The following is a 26,907-nucleotide window of genomic DNA, read 5'->3' as shown; positions in this document are numbered from 1 at the left end:
TTGCATGCAGTCCATACAGATTATTTCCTTAGAACAGTGAATGGAAGTACAATATTGTGCTGAAGTCTTGGGCACATATACAGTATATCGCTAGGGTGCCTAAGACTTTTGCTCAGTACTGTAGTACAAGGGAAAACAATAACAGAATGCAGAATAGGGTGTTACAGTTACAGAGGAAGTATAGTGCAGGTAGATAATAAGTTGCAAGGTCATAACGAGGTAGATTGTAATGTTAGGAGTCCAACATATTGTACTGTACTCAGGAACCATTTACTCGTCTTGCAACAGTTGGATAGAAGCTCTTCTTAAGCCAGATGCTACATACTTTCAATCTGTTGCACCTTCTGCCCGATCCTGTGGAATGCTCAGGGTTGGCAGGGTCTTTCATTATGCTGGTTGTTTTTCTGACTTCCAAGCAGTTTTGGGCCCCTTATCGAAGAAAAGATGTGCTGGGTCCACAGGAAGTTCACGAGAATGAGTCTGTGAATGAAAGGGTTAACATATGAGGAGTGTTTGATGGCTCTGGGTCTGTACTCATGGAGTTTAAAAGGATGAAGGGGAATCTCATTGAAACCTCTAGTGAGGTAGAGTCTAGGACCAAGGGGCACAGCCTCAGAGTAGAGAGACATCCATTTAAAATAGAGATGAGGAGAAATTTCATTAGCCTGGGGATGGTGAAACTGTGGAATTATTTACCACAGACAGCTATGGAGGCCAAGTCATTGGGCATATTTAAAGTGGAGGTTGACGGATTCTCAATTAGTAAGGCCGCCAAGGGTTATGGGGAGAAGGCAGAAGAATGGGGTTGAGAGGGAAAACAAATCAGCCATGTTGGAATGCAGAGCAGACTCGAGGGGTCAAATGGCTTTATTCTGCTCCTATGTCTTATGGTCTTATGAACCTGGCACTGTGAGACTCCAGCTTTACAGCAATGCACTCTAACTTTCTCTTTCTTGGGTATCACTTCCCCTTGCACACACCAACCCTCCTCTCCCCTCCCCCCTCTCCCCCACCTCCTTTCGGATTCCAGTGGCTGTCAAAGATTGCCAGGAAGCTGACACCTAGTAGGCATTGAGGAGAAGCAAGTGTGTGTGTTTATGAATGAATGATACCCTCGGCCCAAACTCGACTGCATGTGGAGGGCTAGCTCTTGCTTATAGTCGGGTTATCAACATTTATTGTCCACATTGATTTATGACGTTCAAAATATGCATTCATAATTCTTTTGTAGTCAATAACTTTCATATATACTGTATATATGACGATGCCATTGCCATCACCCTCCACCTGGCCCTAACCCACCTGGACAAAGAAGACACGTACATTCGAATGCTGTTGATAGACTTCAGTTCAGCATTCAACGCAATCAATCCTCAGAAACTGATTGGAAAACTGAGCCTGCTGGGCTTGAACACCTCCCTCTACAACTGGATCCTAGACTTCCTGACTGGGAGACCTCAGTCAGTCCGGATTGGAAGCAGCATCTCCAACACCATCACACTGAGCACGGGGGCCCCCCAGGGCTGTGTTCTCAGTGCACTGCTGTTCGCTCTGCTGACCCACGAATGTGCTGCAACACACAGCTCGAACCACATCATCAAGTTCGCCGATGACACGACCGTGGTGGGTCTCATCAGCAAGAACGATGAGTCAGCATGCAGAGAGGAGGTGCAGTGGCTAACGGACTGGTGCAGAGCCAACAACCTGTCTCTGAATGTGAACAAAACAAAAGAGATGGTTGTTGACTTCAGGAGGACACGGAGCGACCACTCTCCGCTGAACATCGACGACTCCTCCGTAGAGTTTGTTAAGAGCACCAAATTTCTTGGTGTTCATCTGGTGGAGAATCTCACCTGGTCCCTCAACACCAGCTCCATAGCAAAGAAAGCCCAGCGGTGTCTCTACTTTCTGTGAAGGCTGAGAAAAGTCCATCTCCCGCCTCCGATCCTCACCACATTCTACAGAGGTTGTATTGAGAGCATCCTGAGCAGCTGCATCACTGCCTGGTTTGGAGATCGCAAGACCCTGCAGCGGATAGTGAGGTCAGCTGAGAAGATCATCGGAGTCTCTCTTCCTGCCATTACAGACATTTACACCACAGGCTACATCCACAAAGCAAACAGCATTATGAAGGACCCCACGCACCCCTCATAATACAAACTCTTCTCCCTCCTGCCTCCTGGCAAAAGGCACTGTAGCATTCGGGCTCTCACGACCAGACTATGTAACAGTTTCTTCCCCCAAGTCATCAGACTCCTCAATGCCCAGAGCCTGGACTGACACCAACCTACTGTCCTCTACTGTGCCTATTGTCTTGTTTATTATTTATTGTAATACCTGCACATTTTGTGCACTTTATGCAGTCCTGGGTAGGTCTGTAGTCTAGTATAGTTTTTTGTTGTTTTATGTAGTTCAGCGTAGTTTTTGTATTGTTTCATGTAGCACCATGGTCCTGAAAAACATTGTCTCGTTTTTACTGTGTACTGTACCAGCAGTTATGGTCGAAATGACAATAAAAAGTGACTTGACTTGATATAGGAAAACATTGCATTTAAACACTGTGGTTTCGTGGAGCCGTATGTGGAGAGTAGGCCTTCACAGTACTACGGTTTCTAATGTTAAGGAGTAGTGCTGATTGCCTTGGTCTGCTTTGTCTGCCTCCTGGTGAAATGGGCGTACACTTGATCCTGTTCTTGTTTCTGATGTTGGATTGAGATTACACTGAGCTAGTTAAGTACTGCAAATCACTTACATGTGCTGTGGCTGCAGTTACTGACTTTGTGGTTAATCAAAGAAATCCCCTCCCAGCCAGCAACTGTGATATGAGTATTTTTTCAAAGCTGCATATTTAAAAGATCTGGATCCTTCCCTCCTACAATTTAAAGTGGTTCATAGGGCTTATATGGCCAAGGATAAGTTAACTCATTTTTATATGGCTATATCTCCCTACTGTGATAGGTGTAACAATGGAGAAGCTTCATTTATTCATATGTTTTGGACATGTCCAAGTCTTGGAAATTAGTGGAAGGAAGTATTCCAAACCTTTTCTGTACTCTTTAAAGTAAATGTTAAGCCTAATCCTTTGACTGCCCTATTTGGGTATTGTTGGAAGGAAAGATATCATTTTGAAGACATCTGATCTGCACATTCTTGCTGTTATCTCTCTTATGGCTAGGAGGGCGCTTTTGTTTAAATGGAAGGATGCTGTTCCACCTGATCATACTCAGTGGTTACGGGATGTGATGGCATGCCTAAATTTAGAAAAGATTCGCTGTTCAATTTCTGAATCTAACCAAGACTTTCAAAATTTGTGGGGACTGTTTTTAAATTATGTTCATAATCTTTGACTTCTTGTTAAAGTACAGAAGCTGGTTAATAGCATATTTTATTATCTGATAAGGTTTTCTTTTTCCCAAACAGCTTCGACTTTGGTAGTGGGTTATAGATTTTTTTTATATAAAACTGTTTATATTCTGATACACAAATTAATCTATATGAATGTAGAGTAAAGAATTCGTTAATGTGATTCAATATACTGTATCTGGTATTATTATATTTTTTCTTTTGTTTCATAATATGTATTCTCTTGGACTCTGTATTTTTCTACATAGAAATCAATAAAAATATTAAAAAAGGTCTGGATAACATCACGGAAACAGGGCCTGTCATTGAGCGGACTCTGACTGTGCTGTAAAACTCCAGTAACTTTCTATCTGGTCACTTGAGTATCGTTATGGTCTAGAATTATCTGTTACTCTGCACCGTGAATACGGAATGTGAGTTAGGCCCAGGGACACCAGGAGTCAGGGATGTGGGGATGTTTGTCATGAAATAGTACAGCATGAAAACAGGTCTTTCGGCCCAACTTGTCCATGATAACCAACCTGCCTACCTAACCTAGTCCATTTTGCTCGTGTTTGGCCAGTATCCCTCAAAGCCTATCCTATGCATGTGCCAAGTGTCTTTTTAATGTTATTTTTGCATCTGCCTCAACCATTTTCTTGGGCAGCTTGTTCTGTATACCCATCACCCACTGCGGGAAATCGCTAAGGTCCCTTTTAAATCTTTCTGTGCTCACCTTAAGCTTTTGCCCCTGCTAGTGTCCAGGACTGTCCTGACAAGCTGAAATTCACAAGTGAAATTCACTAGGTTTCTTCTAAAATCAATGGGTGACTGAAAAGTTGTACTTAAGTGTAACAGGTTAAAAAGTAAAATAGATATATGGAGTAATGTCCAATCCTGAAATCCTGCATTTTGACACCACCAAATTCCCAATGATGCCGGATTATTAGAGTTTTACCGATCATCTCAAAGGAAATAATCATGTATATTTAGACCATAAGACCATGAGACATAGGAGCAGAATTAGGCCATTCAGTCCATTGGGTCTGCTCTGCCATTCCATTGTGGCTGATTTATTCTCCTCCTCAATCCCATTCTCCTGCCTTCTCCCCGTAACCTTTGACACCCTTACTAATCAAGAACCTATCAGCCTCCACTTTAAATATACTCAATGACAGCTGTCTGTTATAATGATTCCAAAGATTTACCACCCTCTGGCTAAACAGATCCCTCCTCATCTCTTCTGAAGTGACCTCCTTCTAGTCTGTTTCTCCCCCATCGAGCTTGTACAAAAGGAAAAATGAATCAGACTGTGAGCATGGTGTTACAGTTACAGAGAAAGTGCAGTGTAGACAGAGCAAATTGCAAGACCATAATGAGGTAGATTGTGAGATCAAGAGTCCTTCTTATCGTACTATGGGACTGTTCAATAGTCTTAGAATGACAAGAAGGATTCCTGATCTCACAGTCTACCTCCTTACAGCCCTGCAACTTATTGTCTGTCTCACTATATTCACAGTCCGATTTCTTTTTCCTTTTATACTACATCGATGTACTTAGATACCGAGTGATCTTTGGATGGCATGCAAAATTTGTCACTAACTCAGTACATGTGACATGGTAATGCCTTGCATTCATGTTGTATTTTCTTATGACATCAAAGAAGGCCATTCTTCCCATTGAGTCCATACCTGCATTCAGATTTTCCCCAATTCCATTCCTTCTCTATATCTCTGCAACCTGTACCTTCACACGCTGATTGTGCATCTTGTTTCTGGTGTCTCCTATCTACACAAGGAGTGATATACAGTGGCCATTTGACCTTCCGACATGTGGGAGGAAACCAGACACCTGGGGGAAACCCTTGCAGTCGCGGGGAGAACGTGCAAGCTCCACCCAGTAGAATATTCCTGAGATCAGGATGAAACATGGGACACAGGAGCAATGAGGCACCAGCACAATCGCTGCACCAACGTGCCTTTTCTTTTTGTGCAGTAATATTATATTTTCCAGTGTACAAAGCGGTAGGTCCAAAAACTAGGAATGTAATGAGACAGATTGTGCTTGTCATTTTTGGACTGTGTTACACTCGATGAGCTGTGTATCTGTTTGCTGGCTTGCAGGGAGTGTTGTCGAATATTTCCTCCATCACAGACTTGGGTGGCTTCGATCCAGTCTGGCTGTTCCTTGTTGTCGGAGGTGTGATGTTCATTCTGGGATTTGCAGGATGTATTGGTGCTCTGCGGGAGAACACCTTTCTTCTCAAGTTTGTAAGTGAATAATAACATTATTAGCATTCTCAGCACAGCAGGAGGCCAGAGTGTCCCGTGAATCCATGCTAGCTAAAGAGGGTATGGCTTAATCCTTTGTATAAACTTGATACTGTAGCACCAAAGTAAACAGACTACTTTCTCCATGTCCCCCATTTCCCTGAAGCTGCGCAACCTACCCACTCACATGCTAATCAACTCCCCTTTGATTCTTTTGCCTGTAAACTATTCTGAGGGGTAATTTGCAGTAACCATCTTTGGATGTGGGAGTGAACTGGAGTGCCCTTGAGGAAACTGATGCAGTACACAGGGAGAACAAGCAATCTTCACATAGAGGTCCAGAGGTTAGGAATGGACTTGGCAAGTGGATCTATGAGACAGTTGCATTAACATGCTCCAGTCCACGAGAGTGAGGGAGGACTTAAATGAATACAAAAGGCACCAGTGTCTGAAGTCTCCTTAACTCTGTTCTCTTGTTTTGAAACAGTTCTCTGTGTTCCTCGGCGTAATTTTTTTCCTGGAGCTCACTGCGGGGGTGCTGGCTTTTGTCTTCAAGGACTGGATCAGAGATCAGCTCAACTTTTTTATTAACAAGAACATTAGAGCCTATCGAGATGACATTGATCTGCAGAACCTCATTGACTTCACACAGGAATATGTAAGTCACCGGGTAGCGAAAAGGTCTTGAATGAGAGCCACTTAGTGTGGCTAGTTATTAGGGGCAATCAGAGGACTGCTTTTCTGTTCACAAAACTTTACCACGTTCACAAAATGTTACCAAGGGTATGGAGCTTAGATTGTGAAGAGATGACAGATACTAAATCATAGAATACCACTGCACTGAAGAAGACTTATGGCCTGTCATCTGTACTAGCTCTTAGTGGAGGAAAGCTGTTAATTTGGTTCCCCTCTCTTCCCCATAGCCCTCTTTTCTTTCAGGTACCTGTCCAATTCCTTTTGAAGGCATTGATTGATTGTTCTGGCAGTGAGTTCTGGATTAAAAACAAAAAATACTATAGACACTCAGCAGGACAGGCAGCATCTGTGGAGGGAGAAACTGAAATACTGATTCAGAACTGGGAAAATGGCAAAATGAACATACTTGCACGAGGTTGATGGGTTCTTGATTAGTAAGGGTGTCAAAGGTTACGAGGAGAAGGCAAAAGAATGGGGTTGAGAGGGATAATAAATCAGTCATGATGGAATGGCAGATGAGACTCTGGGCTGAATGGCCTATTTCTTCTCCAATGTATGTCCAATACATTGTGCTCTTATGAGGGACCTGCTTCAGGCTGTCTAAGTGAGAATGTGAATGCTTGGTAGTCTTAGCTGATCTGTCTGAATGCTTCAGATCAATACCCTTTCATTGGAACTGGAGAAGATAAAGAAACAAAATCAACTTTATTATCACCGGCACGTGTCACGAAATTTGCTTTCAAGTTAATTTTTGTAAATGAAGAGAGGTGAATGAGGACAGAAAGGATGGGGGTGGTGCGCAGAAACAAGCTGTGCTGGAAATGCAGAAGTAGGTGGTTGCTGGAACTATGAAATAAGAAAGAAGCCTTTTATTTCCAATCTCCAGTGACTGTGGCATTCCTCATCTGGCACAGTTGCAGCTTTTCTTGTCTCTGTAATTTAAATGTTTTCTTAATTGTCTGTTTTCAGTGAGTTGTCGATCTGAAATTAGATCTCTCTGTCTCCATGGATGCTGCACGACCTACTGACTGTGTCTGGCATTATCTGATTTTGGATTTCCATCATCTGCAGTTGTTGATCGACGGAAGCAGGCTGCACTGAGTGTCTGTTGTGATTTGATAAGCATTGATCATCATCGTGGAATCATAGAATGTTTATAGCATCAGCCTGTCACATCCATATTAATCGAAACCTGGTTTGGGCACAGTTTTTCAAATATAACCAAGTTAGGTTTTAATGAAGGGAGGGTTTCTGCCTCTCTCACTCTTAGAAACATAGAAAACCTACAGCACAATACAGGTCCTTCAGCCCACAATGCTGTGCCAAACTTGTACGTACTTAGAAATCACCTAAGGTTACCCATAGCCCTCTATTTTTCTAAGCTCCATGTACCTGTCCACAAGTTTCTTAAAAGACCCTATTGTGTCCCTCTCCACCACCATCACCACTTGTGGGCATCTTCGATCTCCCACTACCTCTGGGTGAAAAATATTTCCTTATCATCTCTCTATTGTTTCTGTCAGATACTTAAATCTATGCATCTACCTTCTCTTGTTTTTGGCCATTCTGCTAAGGAATTAAATACTTGCTTTAGCTTTATTTGTCATGGGTGCATTGAAACATTAGAACGTACAGTGAAATACACCATTCGCGTCAAATCAAATCAGCGAGGATTGTGCTGGGGGTGGCTCACGAGTGTCGCCACGCATCTAGCACCATCGTAGCACGTCCACAACTTACTGACCCTAGCCCGTACGTCTTTGGAATGTGAGAGGAGACCGGGCATCCAAAGGAAACCCAGGGAGAACATACTCATTCCTCACAGGATGCAAACAACAGGAATTCTGCAGATGCTGGAAATTCAAGCAACACATAAAAGTTGCTGGTGAAGGCAGCAGGCCAGGCAGCATCTCTAGGAAGAGGTACAGTCGACGTTTCAGGCCAAGACCCTTCGTCAGGACTAACGTTGACTGTACCTCTTCCTAGAGATGCTGCCTGGCCTGCTGCGTTCACCAGCAACTTTTATGTGTGTTCCTCACAGAATGCGGTGGGAATCGGTGATCGTTGGCACTGTAAAGCGATGGCACTATTGACTATGCTGAAGTGCTGCCCTAGGGGAAAGGTCTTTGCAATTTTATACCCTACAATCAATCTCTCTACTGCCTCATCGGTTCCAAAGAAAATAACCCTAGCAGCTCCAGTTGTTCTTCATAGGTGTAATTTTCCAGGCCTGGCGTTCTAAACTATTGTCCATGTTTAGATTTATACTTACACATTGATTGCAAAGTGAAATGCTACAGGTACAGAAGGGTTTCCTGCAGTGTGTCTGGTGTGAAGTTGATGGTTTGCAGCCAAGATAATCAACTCTTCTCTTTCCATCCCCAGTGGGAATGCTGTGGTGCTCACAGCGCCGACGACTGGAACCTAAACATTTATTTCAACTGCACAGACAGCAACACAAGTCGGGAACGTTGCGGTGTGCCCTTCTCCTGTTGTACCAAGGACCCCACGGTAAGGGTTTCTCCAGGGTTAAGCAGCAAGGCATTCCTTCCAATCAACAGGGAGGTTATTGAAGATTTACACAAAAGATTGTTAATGCTGGAGGTTTGAGGGTCAAGAGGGTTGAGAGCTTTGACTTCTTCTGAGTGAATATCACCAATAAGTCTGTCCTAGTCCAACCATGTGGACACCGTGGCCAAGAAAGCTCACCAGTGCCTCTTTGTCCTCGGTAGGCTGGAGAAACTCAATGGCTCGGGCAGCATCTGGTAGCGGGTGGTCGGGGAAGGAATGTCAATGTTTCAGTAATATCTGCAGCATTTCAAAGAGAAACAACGACAATTCCTTTCCCCTTGCAAATTACTGACTTCCTCCAGCAGATTATTACTCCAGATTCTTCAAACAAATCCACTGCATCAGCTTGCATTGATATAAATGATTGTATGGTTTTTCTCACAGGCAGGCAGTCAAGCAAAATGCAAGATTAAGGGTTCAGCATTGCTTGGTCTTGAAGGTGGGCTCACGGGATGGGAGGATGAAAGGGTGTGTAAAAGATAGTGAAGTTTAGGAAGGAAATACCAGAGTTTTGGACCCAGCCATCTGAAGGCATATCCACCAGTGGTGGAGTGATGGGAATTAGAAGAGTACCGAAGGGCTAGTGGTGATTAGAGAGGCAAGGCCCTTGGGGCTGGGCTGTGTAAGGCCAAGAGGAGTTTTAACAGCAAGACAGAGCAGTGAAACTGATGAAAACAAATTGATCAAGAAGATCAGAAATTTGCCAGTTGAAAGGTAGACTCAACATAGGTCAGTCAGTCAGTACAGGTGTGAAATAAGAAAAGTGGAAATACAAAGTAAGTTCTAAGTCCAGGATGAAAAGAAATTGCCTCCATTTCATTGGCTGTAATGCCCCCCCACCTCCAGGCATCTTCTGCAAGCTCCACTGCTGATCCTCGGGCTCATGTTTGAGATCCAGTTACAGTGAATGCTGCATGTCCTCTGACATCGCTGTCTGCCCTCATACTGACCCAGCATGGAGCAGCACAACCTGGGAACAGGCCCTTCAGCCCACAGTTTCTGTGCTGTCCATGCGGCTGGTTTAAATCACCACTCAGCCAGGGCCTGTTGGTTCAGGACAGTGGCATGGAGTTTGAGTTTTTTTTATCAGATGTACTTTATTCATTATATGTACAGTAAATACAATCAGTGCATGTCTGTCTACATTCATTGTATTATTAATTGAGTACACTTCCTTACAATGCATCAGCACCACATATGTTTCCTCCTTAAACAATATATCAATGAAGTGTTTATGAGGCTGTTACACAGAGTCTTGCCCTTCAGTGTCAAGTGGAAATTGGACTCAGACTTGTAGTTCTCCCTCACCTAGCCTTTGCATGGGCTGCACTGAGCTTCAGTGTGTTCTTTAGCATGTGGCTCCTTCGGTCTGGAACGTAGATTTGCATGTGGACATCTCACACTGAAAGACCGGTGTGTCTTCGATCCTCCAGCGGCAGTTGTTATATCTCTCAGTATGTGTCCCTGGGATCAGTCTGTAGATTAGAGTCCCCTTTCTACACCTTCTTGAGATGAATATCGACAAACAGCCTTCCCTCCCTTGGCAGACCTTGGCAAGTACTAGGTGGTGGGCGATAGCCTCGTCCAGGCCACAGCCATCCTGAGGGCAGTGTCTGCTGGGAGTGAGACTCCATCTGGACTGGATGCATCTTGAGCTGCTCGGCCACGTTGGAAATACACTGTTTATTAACCGTGCGTGACACTGGTTGGGTGCAACACCATTTGAGTTCATGTTATGATGCAAGCAGATTTGCAGGTTGTTGTCTGCACACACAGGTTGATAGAATCTGCTATAAGTTACCCAACAATGTCAACATTGGCTAATTGTTTTGTGTCATTACCTTCTTTCTTTAGGAAGATGTCATTAACACCCAGTGTGGGTATGATGTGAGATCGAAAGAGGTGAGTGTGAAGAAAGGAGACAATCGAGTACTTAAAAAAAAACTAGATGAATAGGTTCTTTAAAGTTCACTGTAGGTTTCTGTGTGTCTTCCAGTATGAAAACAGGATCTTTAGCACAACTGGTCTGTGCTAAGCTAGATTCCCATCTAAGCTAATCCTAGTTGCCCATGTTTGGCCCATATATACCTTTCCCACCTATTTCTGTGTCCAGGTATTATTTTAAATGTTGTTAGTGTATGTGCTTAAATCACTTCCTCTGGCACCTCATTCCACATACTGACCACTCTCTGGCAGAAAAGGTTGCCCTTCAGGTTCCTAGTAAACCTCTCCCTTTTCAGCTAAAACCTACGCCCTCTAGTCCTTGATTTCCTATCCCTGGGGGCGGAATGCATTCACCCTATCTGCATCCTCTCATGATTTTATGCGTCTATAAGATTACTGCTCATTTTCCTGTGCTCCAGTGGGGGAAAAGAAGTTCCAACCTGCTCATCCGCTCTCAGTAACTCAGTTCCTTGAGACCAGCAACATCCTCGTAAATCTCCCCTGCACTTTTTCCAGATTAAAGGCACCTTTCCTATAGCAGGGTGATCAAAACTGAACACAGTATTCCAGCTCCAACCTCACCAGTGCCTTCAACAGCTGCAAAATAACATTCCTAACTTCTGTACTCAAAGCTCTGCCTGATGAGGATCTGTGTGCTGAAAGCTGTCTTTCCTACCTGTCTGCCTGCAATGCTGCTGTCAAAGTACCGTGTACTTTACTCTGAGATCTGTCTGCTCTACAGCACAACATAGAACCCTAGAGCTCACTGTGCAAGTCTTACCATCACTTGACTTCCCAAAATGACACTCCCTTCATTGGTGGCATTGTGGATAGTGCCGGAGCTGGTCTTGGATTACAGTGGTACCCTGATAGGATGCAGAGCTGGGCTGAGAAATGGCAGATGGAGTTCAATCCAGACAAGTGTGAAGTGATACATTTTGGAATGTCAAACTTGAAGGTAGAGTACAAGTCAATGGCAGGGTTCTTAACAGTGTGGAGGAACAGAAGGGTCTTGTGTTCCATGTCCGCAGATGCCTCAGATTTGCCACATAAGTTGAGAGGGTGGTTAAGAAACTGTGTGGGCCTTCTTTAGTCAGGGATTGAGTTCAAGAGCTGCGAGATAATGTTGCAGCTCTGTAAAACTCTGGTTAGATCACACATGTATTCAGTTCTGGACACCTCATTTTAGGAAGCATTTGAGAGCTTTAGAGAGGGTGCAGAGGAGGTTAAGGGGGATGCTGCCTGGATCAGAGGAAAGGTCCAGTGAGCTGGGACAGTGGAGGATGAGAAGAGACTTGATAGAGGTGTAGAAGATAAGAGGCTAGACAGAGTGGACAGTCAGCACCTTTTTCCTAAGATGGCAATGGCTAATATGAGAGACCATCCTTTTAAGATGATTGGAGGTAAGTATGGGAGGGGTGGGAACGTTTAAGAGACTCTTGGATGAAAGAAAAAGAGGGCTATGTGGGCAGGAAGGATTAGATTAATCTTGCTATATGTTGAAAGGTTAGCACAGCATCTTGGGTTGAAGGACTGGTACTGTGTTGTATGTCCCTTGTTCTAAAATGCAGTACGTCACACTTAACTGCATGGGTGGGAGATTCATTTAGAGTGCAGACACTTCAGATGGCTATATCTGGTAATTCCAGAAAACCTTGTTGAGTGGGAGCTGTCTGGTAATTGAACAATGGAGCAGATCGTTGGAAGTGATTGGGACTTATTTAGAAACCTGTCTTCGGTAAAAGACATTACAAAACACAGTCGTTAATCTCTCAGACATTAGTACACATGACCGTGGAGAACTCGCACGCAGCAATTTCCCTGGAACTTTATAAATACTTCATCCAGTCTGCTCTTCTCCTTACAGGTCCTTGAGCAACAGAATTATATCTACACTAAAGGCTGCGTAGGGCAGTTTGAGAAGTGGCTGCAGGAGAACTTGACAGTAGTTGCTGGAATATTTATTGGAATTGCATTATTGCAGGTGAGAGTTATTTCTGTATTTTCCTAGCATTCGAACCTCACCATAGTCTACTCAATCTCTGAAACATTTCCCAACCATACATCCCTCTGAGCAGCGCCCCACCTGGTTTCCATTGTTCTACCGTTGGGGTCAAGGCCTACTCTCTGGGAGTCTACCCCTAAACCCCTGCAACACCTCTTCGAGACGTTCTTTGTCATCTTTCTTTTGATCAACTGTTTGGACTTTATTACGGTATATGAGAAACCCACTGATTCACAGAGCAAAACTATTTCCCTGTAATTCTTCCTACATTGCCAAAAAGACTCTACCACTTACTGGGTGCTATTAACAGCGGCCATTTAACCTTCCAGTTGCATTCCTTGGGATGTTGGAGGAAACTGGAGCACCTGGAAGATACCAGTGGTCACGAGGAGAAAGTACAAACTCCACACAGACAGTACCTGGAGTCGGATTTGAACCCGAGCCTCCGGCATGGTGAGGCAGTGACTTAACTCACTGTGCCACTCTTTTGCAGTTAGTTCTGCCTGTGCTTTGGCATCACATCATGTTTGCTAACCCTCCAACTGTACGATATGGGGGCTGATTTGTGATGGGAGTCTGTCCTTGGCCTCCTTCAGTGCCAGGTTAAGGTTAAGTGCTAATCAGAGGAATATTCCACTTAATCCATGTGGGCTGACCCAGCCTAGAGGCATGACCATTGATTTCTGGCACCCACTACCCTCTGTCCCTTTTTCCTTTTTTTCTTTTTCTCCCTTCTGATCCCGGTGGCCTTCATCACCCAATCTCTTTCTTCTCCATCTGTCTATCGCCCACACATTCCCCCCCCCCACTGGTTCCCCTCCCCACCTTCCTGTCTTTAAATCTATGCTCCACCTTCCACCTATCACCTCCCAGTTTCTCACATCGTGCCCAGGCTCCTCCCTTCCACCTGCCAATCACTCTGCTCACCTGGATCCACCTTTTGCCTGCCATCTCTTGCTCCACCCCTTTCCCCAAAACCCTTTTATTTTGCTGACTATCTTTTTCCAGTCCAGATGATGGGTCTCAACTCGAAACACCGACTGTCCATTTCCCTAGGCAGGTGCTGCCCAACCCACTGAATCGCTCCAGTGCTTTGTGTGTGACAGCTGATATGCAGTCACAGTTTGTTGCCACTGATTTGTAGCTGTGTGTGACTCTTCTAGAAAAAGATAATTCCAATGTTGCATAATTTACACTGATAATATTTTTCACGTTAATTTAACTGGAACATCTGGAAAGGAAAACAACCTCCCCTGGTATCTGGGTAGTGCAAGATAACATCCCTGTGGTTAGATAACATCAAATCATTTCCTTGTCACTTATAAATGACCTTAATTTTGTAAGGTTTTACAGTTCCTATATGTGGGAAGGACTGGGTTGCACATTATCTATTAATGTAGTTTTGTCATTCAGGCTTTGAAACTTACTAGTACAGGTTTCCCCCGCTACCCGAAATTAGAGCGTTCCTATGAAACCTTTCGTAAGCCGAAATGGCATAAAGCGAAGAAGCAATTACCATTAATTTTTACGGGAGAAATTTTTGAGCGTTCCCAGACGCAAGAAATGACCTACCAAATCATACCAAATAGCACATAAAACCTAAAAAAATGGCACATACACGCATGCGCACACACCTGCCCGCGCAAGGCTTCACGGTCATGGTCGTCTTTCGCAGGGTAAACACAAGTTTAAAGCGGGCGCCTTTTTTCTATATAAAGTAGAAATAATGTATTTACAGTGTAGTTTCACTTACCAGAATCGGGAAGATTTAGCCAAAAAACAATTTGTAGGAAAAAAATCGGCACGCACGCACATACGCACACACCTGCCCGTGCAAGGCTTCACAGTCATGGTAGTCTTTCTCGGGTTAAACACAAGTTCAAAGTGGGCGCCTTTTCTCGTAAAAGTGAAAATCTTTTTCAGATTTCTTTCCGTTAGCAAAAACAGGTACTAATGTAGGTCTTTCATAAAAGTGAAGTGGCGTGAAGCAAACTTTTGTAAAGCGGGGGACACCTGTATGTAGCTCAGAAATATACCAGCAAGGGTGAGGAGAAATTTCTTTAGCTAGAAGTTGATAAATCCGTGTAATTCATTGCCACAGACAGCTGTGGAGGCCAAGTCATTGAGTATATTTAAAGTGCAGGTTGATTGGTTTATGATAAGAAAAGGTGGTCAAAGGTTATGAGGAGAAAGCAGGAGAATAGGTTTGAGAGAGATACGATTGAATGGTGGAGCAGATTTGATGGGCCAGTTCAGTTTCTATGTCTTATGGGCTTGCGCTGTGACCTGATTCTGCTGAGCCAACACAGGAGTTCTTAGTGCTGTCCTCAGTGTATAAATATGCCCTGTTTAAAGTCAAAGTCAATTTCTTTGTCATACGCACAAGTACACATATACAGAGGTGCAATGAAAGACGTGCTTAGAGCAGCATTGCAGGCACATAGCATTCACTAGAAAAGCCATTAATTCATTAACCGTTAAAACATAGATTGCACAAAATTCAAACAAATAATATACATTTTAGTGCAAAGGGGTCAAAGTGATCATAGAGTTGCTAAACTGTAGTGATAAGGGTTCTGCTGGGTGGTTCAAGAACCAACTGATTGAAGGGAAGTAGATGTTCTTCATCTTGGTGGAGTGGACTTCAGGCTTCTGTACCTCCTTCCCAATGGTAGCTGCAAGAAGGTGGCATAGCCCAGATGGTAGGGTTCTTTGATGGATGTTGCCTTCTTGAAGGCAGCACATCCATTGGTGGAAAGGGATGTGCCCACGAAGCACTGGTCTGAGTCCTCCGCTGTCTGCAGCGTTTACGTTCCTGCACCTTCAAGTTCAAGTTAATTGTCATTTAGCCGTACATCTACATGTATACAGCTAAACAAAACAAAGCATTTGAATTGCCACATCAGACCATCATATCAGAGACTGATGCAGATTGTAATTTGTTTATTTTCATTTAGTCAGGGAGCAGTTTGTGCTCCAAGAAGATTGAGGTTTTTCATTTTATCTTGTCACCTTTACTTGTTGAATTGTACCTCTGGCCTTGGAGGTAGTTGTGCCCCGGAAGGTTAGTTTTGGAGGGAGTGGGATAACCACAACAGAGGAGAGGTATTGTCCTTCCTCAGTGGGGGCGCTGAAGTCTACCGGTTGTTGTTGTTTAAAGTGCTCTCACCTGCTTTCTTAATTTGAGATAAAAGATTCAGAGGCAGGCTGCGGAAGGTGAGAGGAAATCTTCCCAAGCACCTTGCCCAACATTGGTCAAAAGCAGAACCACAGCTTACCTCACTATTTCTGCTTCTTCATCCAGTAAGATAACGGCCATTCGAATCTAGACCCCAACACCACTTCCCCACTCTCTTCACATACCCCTTGATTCATTGTGATTGAAGCGTCTGACAGTATCCTCTCGTATGTCTGCCGAAGGGTCTCGGCCTGAGACGCTGACTATGCTCTTTTCCATAGATGCTGCCTGGCCTGCTGAGTTCCTCCAGCATTTTGTGTATGTCACTCCTCTTGTATGTATTCAGATTGTATTCTCACAGCTCCCTAAGAGGAGAATTCCAAAGACTCACCATCTCGTGTGTGTGTTTGTGTGTCTGTCTGTCTGATGGTGCTACTGCTGATGTTTGTGCTCACTAGCCTGGCTTGTACTTGAAGCCCTCTTTAAATAAGGATTAAAATTAGCCACCTTCCAGTTTGCTAGGACCTCACTTGTGGGTAACACTGGTATAAATAAATGCCAGGAACCTGGCAAACTTCTTTGTGCGTGTGTGCGCACGCGCACACCTATCTGTGCATCTGCCTCTCTGCCTGTGTACAGAATCTGACAAGCTGTTGGGCTTGCATGAACCCTGTGCTTCACAAAGGAACCAAGGCTCCATGTGATGTGCACTTTAAGATACGGCTGTGTGCAGAATGCTGCATTAAGCTTCAATCCGTGAGCAACCAGTCCCTCAGCAGCTCTCCCATGCCATACGGTTGATTTTTTTTTTTGCTAAATTGCTGCTACTGCCTAGAAAATTAATCACTTGAACAGACCCCAGCACAATGCTGAAAGCTGGGCAGAAAGGAAATGCTGATGAATTTGGGCCAGTTCACTAACTCCTACAAAACCCATGTAGACTAGGGGCAAGGATACCTTCTTATTTTCATTGCTGGACAATGAAAAAGGATTGGGGCTTTCTAGAAAGTAAAAGTCCACATGATTGTGGTCTTTCAAGGGAATTAGTTGTATCAATGTAAGGTGTTTTTACTTGGCGGTAAAAACAGAAACGGGATCTTAAAACCAAATAGAAAATTCAGGAGAAATGCCTTCAACCAGAGGTCAGTTGCTTTTTCTTCAAACGACTGTAACATTCATGTTTGCCTGAAACTTTGTCTTCTCTCTCTCCACCCCTCAGATTTTTGGCATCTGCCTGTCTCAGAACTTGGTCAGTGACATCGAAGCGGTTAAGGCCAGCTGGTGACTCTGTTTTAGACTGTACTGCGGCAGGAAACACAGCAGCCCTTGGACTGTCAGCAGTGTGCTGAACCAGAAGGTTTTCCAGAACGAGGGTCGGGGGAGCGGGAGGGAGTGACGCACCTGAACATTCCAGAAATCGGTGTTTCTCTCCCACCCTTACGCTGCCTGACCAGCCTTCACAAAATGTGACTGTAGTGGAGAATATGGCGTCTGTACCATGCTCACAAACTGCCACAAGGAGACTCACAATGAGATGGCGCACTACCAGCCTGTCTCCCTTTCTGCAGTGTTGTGTGTGGACACTGTGGTTGAGTGTTGTTTCAGCTGAGGAGGGTCCAAGATTCTCACATGTAGATTTAATCCCTCCCTGCATTGGATCAACCACAGGAAACACCATTCTTCCCTCACCTTGTGAATATTCCCTCATAATATAAAAATACGGATTTGATTCGATGACCTATAATGCAGGAGGCCATTGTGTCAGGAGCTGTCTGTTGTAATCCCTATGTCTACAACATCTTACTTCAGTGAACCCTCAGTCCTTTATTCAAAACTTCTTGGAATTTGAGTCTAAACGGCTGTTTTCTGGGAAGCAAACTGAACTAAAAGGCTTTGACAAAGAAGTCGATGGCTGAATTTTGCCCATCTCTGCAATTGTGGCAGTGATTTGAACTTGAATCTCGGCTGTGTTGCCTGCAGCCTAATGGTATGGACATTGAATTTTCCGATTTCATTTAACTTACAGACTTGTGTTCCTTTCCCATTCCCAAAAGTCCAGCCACAGTCTATCTCATTTCTACCCACTTCATTATGGAGACCCACCAACCACTCCCATCTGGATTCCCCTGCCCATCACCCACTTATCAATCAAGCTGGGTTTGACATCGAATGTAGAACAGTTCAGCACATTACATTCCCTTCAGCGCGTGACGTTGTGCTGACCTTTTAACTTGGATCACTATAACACTTCCCTCCTGCATACCTTTCCATCTTTCTTTCATCCATGTGCCTATCTCCGAATCTCTTAATTGTCTCTAATGCATCTGCCTCTTCCACCACTCCTGGGAGCACGTTCCACACATCCATCACTAAATATGGAAAAAAAAATACTACCTCTGACATCCTCCCTTAACTTCCCTCCAAGTCACCCTAAAGTTATGCCCTCTCATATTAACCATTTCTGGCCAGGGGAAAAAGGTGCTGGCTTCCACTCTGTCAATGCTTTTTATCATTTTATACGCCTCTATCACCCCACCTCTCATCCCCTTTCTCTCCAAAGGAAAAAGCTTAAGCCTGCTGATAAGAATGTGCTCTAATCCAGGCAGCATCCTGGTAAATCTTGTCTGCATTCTCTCTGAAGCTTCAATATCCTTCCTACAATACAGTGACCAGAACTGTGAACACAATGCTAACCAGAGTTTCATAAAGCTGTAACATTACCTCACAGCTCTTGAACTCAGTCCCCTAACTAATGAAGACCAACACGCCATATGCCCTTTTAACCACCATATCAACTCGAGTGAGTGTCAGCTTTGGAGTTCAATGGACGTGCATCCATAGATCCCTCTGTTCCTCCACACTGCTAAGAATCCTGCCACTAACCCTGCAATAGACTCACAAACGTGAGAAAACCTGCAGATGCCGGAAATACAAAGCAACACACACAGAATGCGGGAAGAACTCAGCAGGCTGGGCAGCATCTATGGAAAAGAGTAAACAGTTGGCATCTCGACCCGAAACATCGACTGTTTACCCTTTTCTATAGATTCTGCCTGGCCTGCTGAGTTCCTCCAGCATTGTGTGTGTGTGTGTGTGTGTTGCATTAACCTCGGTAAGTTTGACTTTCCGAAGTGCATCACTTCATGCTTTTTTTTGGATGGGACTTCATTTGCCACATCTCAGCCCATCACTACACGATCCACTACATCACCAGTCTTCATATTATTTGATGGACTATCCACTTCCTCATCTAAGTCATGCAGAAATCTTTCCGATCTCCCCCCCCCACCCGGTTTCATCCATCCATCTGACCTCCCTTATCTCATTCACCTATCACCTACCAGCCTCCGTCTATACAGGACATCTTCCCTCTACACTTTCAGCCCTGATGCAGGATCTGGGTCCAAAAGTTTGGCCAACCCTTTGCCTCCGTATATGATCTCAACCCATTGAGTTCCTCCAGCAGTTTTTCTTTTATTGTTCTTGAAGCACAAAATGAGTTCCAACAGAAACACAAAGATGTATAATTATAAATATTATGACGGTAAAGCTCTGAAGTACAGGCAGAATTTGTACATTACGTTTCGTGTCAAATTGATCTTTAGTTTCTTGGCTGTTTTGTTTCTTCAGGCATTCTCAGTATGACAATGGTCTCTCTTGTATATAATCTGAACTGGTAGCAAGGACTCATTGTAAAAGGAATGAGTTCTCCCGGTGGTAAATATTCAGTATTATTGTGTCTAAGACAGTTTTCTTCTAGCACCTTGTTAATTCTGCTTGCACCCAGCTTCAGTACATTTGATGCCTAATCAGCATGCTTAATCTGCAGCTTGAGCAACGTTGCATGGAAATTGGTGGGAAGATGATGCTGGGATTGTCTTGCTCCTGTACAGGAGTTACAGCTCAGATCATTGTAATCTGTGAACACTAGTGAGATTCACAACGGGAGAAGGTGCTGTTTCATCGAGACATCGTATCGTTTGTGGATGTTGGTAATCAACTTTGAAATAATAAAAAAAATCCTTTTGGTATATTGACAGATATCAGTGCAAGGTTTTTTAAAAAAAAGATAAACAAATGATCACTAAGATCTGTCACTGTCACAGTGAAGTAATTGAAATGTAATCAAATGATGGTGGGTGTCTGGACTGCACTGCCAGGAGTGCTGGAGGGGGCAGAATACAGTGGACGCTTTCAAGAGGATGTCAGGCAGATGAATGTGCAGAGAATAGAGGGGATAGGACATTGTGCAGGAAGAAGGGATTAAATGTCATTAGTTTAATTAATTTGGCATAATTGTACAAAAGAAAACAGATGACATCATGTAGTGTCCAGCACGTAATCTGGTGACAGCCTCTGCAGAAAGGTATTACAAGGATGGGGAATTCTAGTTATGAAGTGAGTCTGATTGGGCTGCAATGATTTTCTTTGGAATACAGAGATGGCGGGGAGGACATCTAATTGGAGTTGAAAGAGCGGAATAGAAAGGAAGAACCTGTTATTCTATGAAGAGATGCAGTGTTGCCTTTATTATAAAACTGTAGTTTACAACCTGATTATCCTCAACATAATCTGTATAGAAGTTCTATATTACACTGTCTCTCTAAAACCTACTTTTTGGTGAGGCTGAATTTGGAGTATTGTGTGTAGTTCTGGTCACCTACCTACATGAAAAACATCAATAACTTTAAGAGTGCACAGAAAATTTACAAGGATGTTCCCAGATCTTGAGTTATAGGGAAAGGTTGAGTAGGCTAGGATTGTATTCCCTAGAGTGTAGGAGAATGAGGGGAGATTTCATAGAGACATACAAAATTATGAGGTGGGAGGGGTATAGATAGGCTTTTTCTACTGAGGTTGGGTAAGACTAGAACTTGATGTCATGGTTTAAGTGTGAAAGATGAAATGTTTAAGGGGAACGTGAGGGGGAACTTCATTCAAGATGGTGAGGGTGTGGAAAAAGCTGCCTACGGAACTGCTAGTTGCAGGTTCAATTTCAATATTTAAGAGAAATTTGGATGGGTACATGGATGGGAGGAGAAATGAGGGCTATACTCTGTCTACAGGTCGATCGGGCTAGGCAGATTAATAGCTTGGCACAGACTAGATGGGCTGAAGGGCCATTTCTGTGCTGCAGTGTTCTATGACTCTTTGATCAAGCTTTCAGATGCCAGACAATAAATCCCACTGGAATTAAAGTTTACCCTGGTTTGGTGTTCTACAAATGAACTGAAGAGCATCAGTGATAAACTTGTCTTCTGAAATTCTGTTTGATTTTCCTTTGGAACTAAACACAGCTTAATGCTTCCAAAGGATAAGTTTCTATGGGAATCAGAATCCACATGCACAACTTAATGTGTGTAGCCAGAGGAGATACTAATCAAAGATGAGGGTGCCATTTAAAAAAATACTCGTTTGAATGCTGCAAAGCGTAAGATTTATCTAGAGTATAGTAGTTTGTAAAAGCTTAATTTCATGATATTATAATGAATCTCTATTTATTCTAGTGAAGACACTGTAAACTGTGATCTGTACAGGAATGCTGAGCTGGTAATGGATAACTGGGATTCTCACATTCAATTCCATATTTATAGAAATCCTGAAGTTGCTGTCAGTATCTTATGGGATTGATTTTCAATATATTTTTGCCCTAGTTGAGGAGCCAGTTATGGGACTGAGCATTTATCTTTTCAGTTTAGTGAATACATTGTCTATGTCTGCACTAACAACGCTGAAGATTAAAATTGTGCAGAAAGAAAATCTCCAAAATTTTTTTTGTAAACAAAAGAGTTAAATGGAAATTGTTTCTTGTTTAGGCTTCACCTTGCTAGATCCCTCCAGAAGGCTTAGTGACTTGATGAGGTCTTCAAGTTAGTTAGGGTCTAGCAGGAGTAGATATGGAAATGCTCTGAGCTGTGGGGAGTCCAGAACAGACACAGTAAACTGATAAATCTACCTGGGAACTTAATCCATTAAAGTGAAAATAAACAAAGGTTTATGGTGGAACACTTGGCATATTAACTATTATTCTTACCCAATCTGTGAGACTACCCTCCAAATACCTACTTTACCACACAACTCTAATAAAGTCCCTCAGCCTTTATTTAAAAACACTAACAACGAACCTGGTATTAAATACTCTTTGGTTCCTAATTTCTATCAGATTCTATATAGACAAACTTTGCTCCTGTAAAGCTTGGTTCCAAATTTTCAGGCTACATGCTGTGGTGCTGGACACAACAGCCAACTTCTCCTCATAAACCCTCTTCCTACAAAATCATTCCCAAACGTGGAGTGAGCACCAATGCACCAGGAATTGGAGAAGATTTCATGCAAGAGAATGACAGGAATGGCGTCAATGGCTAAGTACTAGTTAATCAAATTTGAGTTAGATTTAGGGAATTACAGAGGCATGAGAGAAGAGCTCCATCAACTTACCAACCACTTACTTCAGTGGTTGGTAAGTTAATGGAGAAGATCCTGAGAGGCAGGATTTATGAATGTTTGGAGAGGTATAATATGACTAGAAATAGTCAGCATGGTTTTGTCAAGGGCAGGTCGTGCCTTATGAGGCTGATTGAATTTTTTGAGGATATGACTAAACACATTGATGAAGGAAGAGCAGTAGATGTGGTGTATATGGATTTCAGCAAGGCATTTGATAAGGTACCCCATGCAAGGGTTATTGAGAAAGTAAGGAGGCATGGGAACCAAGGGGACATTGCTTTTGTGGATCCAGAATTAGCCTGCTCACAGAAGGCAAAGAGCGGTTGTAGATGGGTCATATTCTGCATGGAGGTCGGTGACCAGTGGTGTGCCTCAGGGATCTGTTCTGGGACCCCTACTTTTTATGAATTTTATAAATGACCTAGATGAGACAGTGGAGGGATGGGTTAGTAAGTCTGCTGATGACACAAAGGTTTGAGGTTTTGTGGATAGTGTGGAGGGTTGTCAGAGGTTATAGCGAGACATTGATAGGATGCAAAACTGGGCTAAGAGGTGGCAGATGGAGTTCAACCCAGAGAAGTGTGAAGTGGTTCATTTTGGTAGGTCAAATATGATGCCAGGATATAGTGCTAATGGTAAGACTCTTGGCAGTGTGGAGGAACAGAGGGATCTTGGGTCCGAGACCATAGGACACTCAAAGCAGCTGTGCAGGTTGACTCCGTGGTTAAGAAGGCGTACGGTGTATTGGCCTTCATTAATCGTGGAATTGAAATTAGGAGCCAGGAGGTAACGTTGCAGCTATATAGGACCCTGGTCAGACCCCACTTGGAGTACTGTGCTCCGTTCTGGTCGCCTCACTACAGGAAGGATGTGGAAGCCATAGAAAGGGTGCAGAGGAGATTGACAAGGATGTTGCCTGGATTGGGGAGCATGCCTTATGAAAACAGGTTGAGTGAACTCAGCCTTTTCTCCTTGGAGCGACGGAGGATGAGAGGTGACCTGATAGAGATGTATAAGATAATGAGAGGCATTGATCGTGTGGATAGTCAGAGGCTTTTTCCCAGGGATGAAATGGCTGCCACAAGAGGACACAGGTTTAAGGTGCTTGGGAGTAGGTACAGAGGAGATGTCAGGGGTAAGTTTTTTACTCAGAGAGTGGTGAGTGCGTGGAATGGGCTGCTGGCAATGGTGGTGGAGGCAGATATGATAGGGTCTTTTAAGAGACTTTTGGATAGGTACATGGAGCTTAGAAAGGTAGAGGGCTATGGGTAAGCCTAGTAATTTCTAAGGTAGGGACATGTTTGGCACAGCTTTGTGGGCCAAAGGGCCTGTATTGTGCTGTAGGTTTTCTGTGTTTCTATTAAGAGCAGACCAAAGTTGATGAAGTACTCTATAGGGAGCAGGACGCAACCTTGACTGACAAGGGAAGTCAAAGGCAGCATAAAAGCAGAAGAGGGCATATAATATTGTAAAAATGATTGGGAAGTTAGAGGATTGAGAAAAAAAATGAAATATGAAGGTAAGCTAGCCAATAATATAAAAGAGGATCCCAAAAGTTTTTTTTTCAGATGTATAAAGAGTAAAAGAGACAGAAAAATGGATCTGGAGAAGTACTATGGGGGACAAAGACATGGCAGATGAACTTAATTAGTATTTTGCATCTGTCTTCACCGTGGACAACACTAGCAGTTCCCAGAAATTTGAGAGTGTCAGGGAAGAAGTGAGTGTGATTGTTGTTACTAAGGAGAAGGTGCTTGGGAAGCTGAAAGGTCTGAAGGTAGATAAGTCACCTGGACCAGATGGTGTTCACCCCAGGGTTCTGAAAGAGGTGGCTGAAGAGATTGTGGAGGCATTAGTAATGATCTTTCAAGAATCACCAGATTCTGGAATGTTTCCAGGGGACTGGAAAATTGTGAATGTCACTCCACTCTTTTAAGAAGGGAGGGAGGCAGAGGAGAGGAAATTATAAGCCAATTACCCTGACACCAGTGGTTGGGAAGATGTTGGAGTCCATTAATAAGGATGAGATTTTGGGATGCTTGGAGTCATATGATAAAATAGGCCATAGTCAACATGGTTTCCTTAAGGGGAAAAATTGTCTGGCAAATTGGTTGGAATTCTCTGAGTAAATAACAAGTAGGATAGACAAGGGCGAGTCAACTGTTGTTTATTTGTGTTTTCAGAAGGCAGTTGACAAGGCGCCACCCACGAGACTGCTTAACAAGAGCTCAGTATTTCAGGAAAGGTAGTAACACTAGACACTAGAATACTACAGCACAGTACAGGCCCTTCGGCCCTCGATGTTGTGCCAACCCATATATTCCTTTAAAAAAGAGTACTAAACCCACACTACCCCATAACCCTCTATTTTTCTTTCATCCATGTGCCTGTCCAAGAGGCTGTTAAATACCCCTAATGTTTTAGTCTCCACCACCATCCCTGGCAAGTCATTCCAGGCACCCACAACCCTCTGTGTAAAAAAAACTTACCCCTGATGTCTCCCCTAAACTTCCCTCCCTTAACTTTGTACATATGCCCATGGATAGAAGATTGACTGACTGGCAGGAGACAAAGTGTGGGATAAATGTGGCCTTTTCTTGTTGGCTGCTGGTGTCTAGTAGTGTTCCACATGGGTCAATATTGGGACTGCTTTTTATGTTGCATGTGAAAGCTTTGTGACAAGGTTTATACAAAGATAGATTAGAGGGGCAGGTAGTGTTGAGGAAGCAGAGCATCTGCAGACAGACTTAGATTGGGAGAATGGGTAAAGAAGTGGCAGATGGAATATAGTGTAGGGAAGTGCATGGTTATGCACTTTATTTAAAGGAATAAAGGTGTGGAACATTTTCTAAATGGGGAGAAAATTCAAAAGTCAGGAGGTAAAGGGATTTGGGAGTCCTCATGCAGCACTCTCTAAAGGTTAACTTGCAGGTTGAGTCTGAAGCAAGGAAGGCAAATGCAATGTTAGCATTTATTACAAGAGAATTATAAAAAGAATGTAATTCTGAAGCTTTGGTCATACCACACTTGGAGTATTATGAACAGTTTTGGGCCCCTTTTCTAGTAACAGATATGCTATCATTGGAGAGGGTCCAGAGGAGGTTCACAAGAATAATTCCGGGAATGAACTAGTTAAGGTATGAGGAGTGTTTGATGGCTCTGAGTCTGTGCTTGCTGAAATTTAGAAGAATAAGGGGTTCTCATTGAAGCCTGTTGAATATTGAAAGGCCTAGAGTGGATGTGGAGAGAATGTTTCCTCTAGCGGGGGAACCTAGAACCAAAGAGCACAGCCTCAGAATAGAGGGACGTCCATTTAGAACAGAGATGAGGAGAAATTTCTTTAGCCAGAGGATGTGAATCTGTGGAATTCATTGTCAGTGACAGCTGTGGAGGCCAAGTCATTGAGTATATTTAAAGTGGAGGGTAATGGCTTCTTGATTAGACGGTATCAAAGATTACAGGGATAAGGCTGGAGAATGGGGTTGAGAGGGATAATAAATCAGCCATGATGGAATGGAAGAGCAGGCTCGATGGGCCAAATGGCATAATTTCTTCTCCTATGTTTTATGATCTTATTTCATGAATTTAATTTTGAAATTCTTCTGTGAGCTCACAGGTATGTACAATTGGGGATATTTAAAGATCAGATGAATTTTATAGAATAATTTGAAAATCTATACCATCTGGAAAGATTGAGCTAGTGGGAAATAAAGATTGATCTGACAAAATAGAGTTTTGGAAACCCTGTTATAGAAAAAATGTCATTAAATTGGGAAGTGTGTAAAGAATATTTATAAGAATATTACCAGACTCAAGGGACTGAGTTATAGGCAGAAGTTTGGTGGGCTGAGATTTTATTCCTTGGAGCATAGGAAATTGAGAGGTAAGCTTATAAAATCTTCAGGGGCTTAAATATTGCCCACCATCTTTTTTTTGTCTAGGGAAAGAGTATCAAACAGTATGGAAGGCATATATTTCAGGTGAGAGGGGAGAGATGTAAAAGTGATCTGGGAGGCAACTACAACACACGGATGGTGGTGCACACATGGAATGAGTGGCTTTGGCAACTGTAACAACATCTAGAAGGCTCTTGGAGAGGGAAGATTTAGAGGGATATGGGGCAAATTCTGGCAAATATGACTGGTTTAAATTGGCATTTTGGTTGGCATGGTCAAGTTGAGCCAAAGGGCTTGTTTCCTTGCTCTGTGACTCCATGAGACACTTTTAACATTGAATTTCTTTTTCCATAGCACTTCTGCACTTCGCTAACATAGAATGACAATGATTAAGAACATTATGCTGACAATCGTTGGAGGGAAGTATTCTAAATAAGCAGAAGCATAGATTAAAGTAATTGAAAATTGACTTAGTTGGTGAGTGGCTGGAGGAGAATATTATTTTCAAACTATGTTTGTTGGAGGTCTGGTGCTTGATGTTTCCAAGGACGATGGAGG

At 43.3% G+C, this 26,907-nt stretch overlaps 1 protein-coding gene across 1 annotated transcript in view; it reads left to right on the top strand.

Moving 5' to 3' along the window:
• The window catches only part of tspan5a (tetraspanin 5a), a 106,503-nt gene extending 86,464 nt beyond the window's left edge, over positions 1–20,039 (top strand). Inside the window, exons 3-8 of the mRNA XM_072254780.1 lie at positions 5,466–5,612; positions 6,100–6,270; positions 8,694–8,819; positions 10,734–10,781; positions 12,691–12,807; positions 17,226–20,039. Coding sequence (XP_072110881.1) covers positions 5,466–5,612; positions 6,100–6,270; positions 8,694–8,819; positions 10,734–10,781; positions 12,691–12,807; positions 17,226–17,291 — 675 coding nt within the window. The 3' untranslated portion in view covers positions 17,292–20,039. The remainder of the gene's footprint in view (positions 1–5,465; positions 5,613–6,099; positions 6,271–8,693; positions 8,820–10,733; positions 10,782–12,690; positions 12,808–17,225) is intronic.
• Positions 20,040–26,907: the final 6,868 nt, after the last annotated feature.

This window comes from Mobula birostris, chromosome 4 (assembly GCF_030028105.1).
Source record: "Mobula birostris isolate sMobBir1 chromosome 4, sMobBir1.hap1, whole genome shotgun sequence".
In the NCBI taxonomy this organism is placed as follows: Eukaryota; Metazoa; Chordata; class Chondrichthyes; order Myliobatiformes; family Myliobatidae; genus Mobula; species Mobula birostris.
This window is presented reverse-complemented; position numbering and strand designations above follow the sequence as displayed.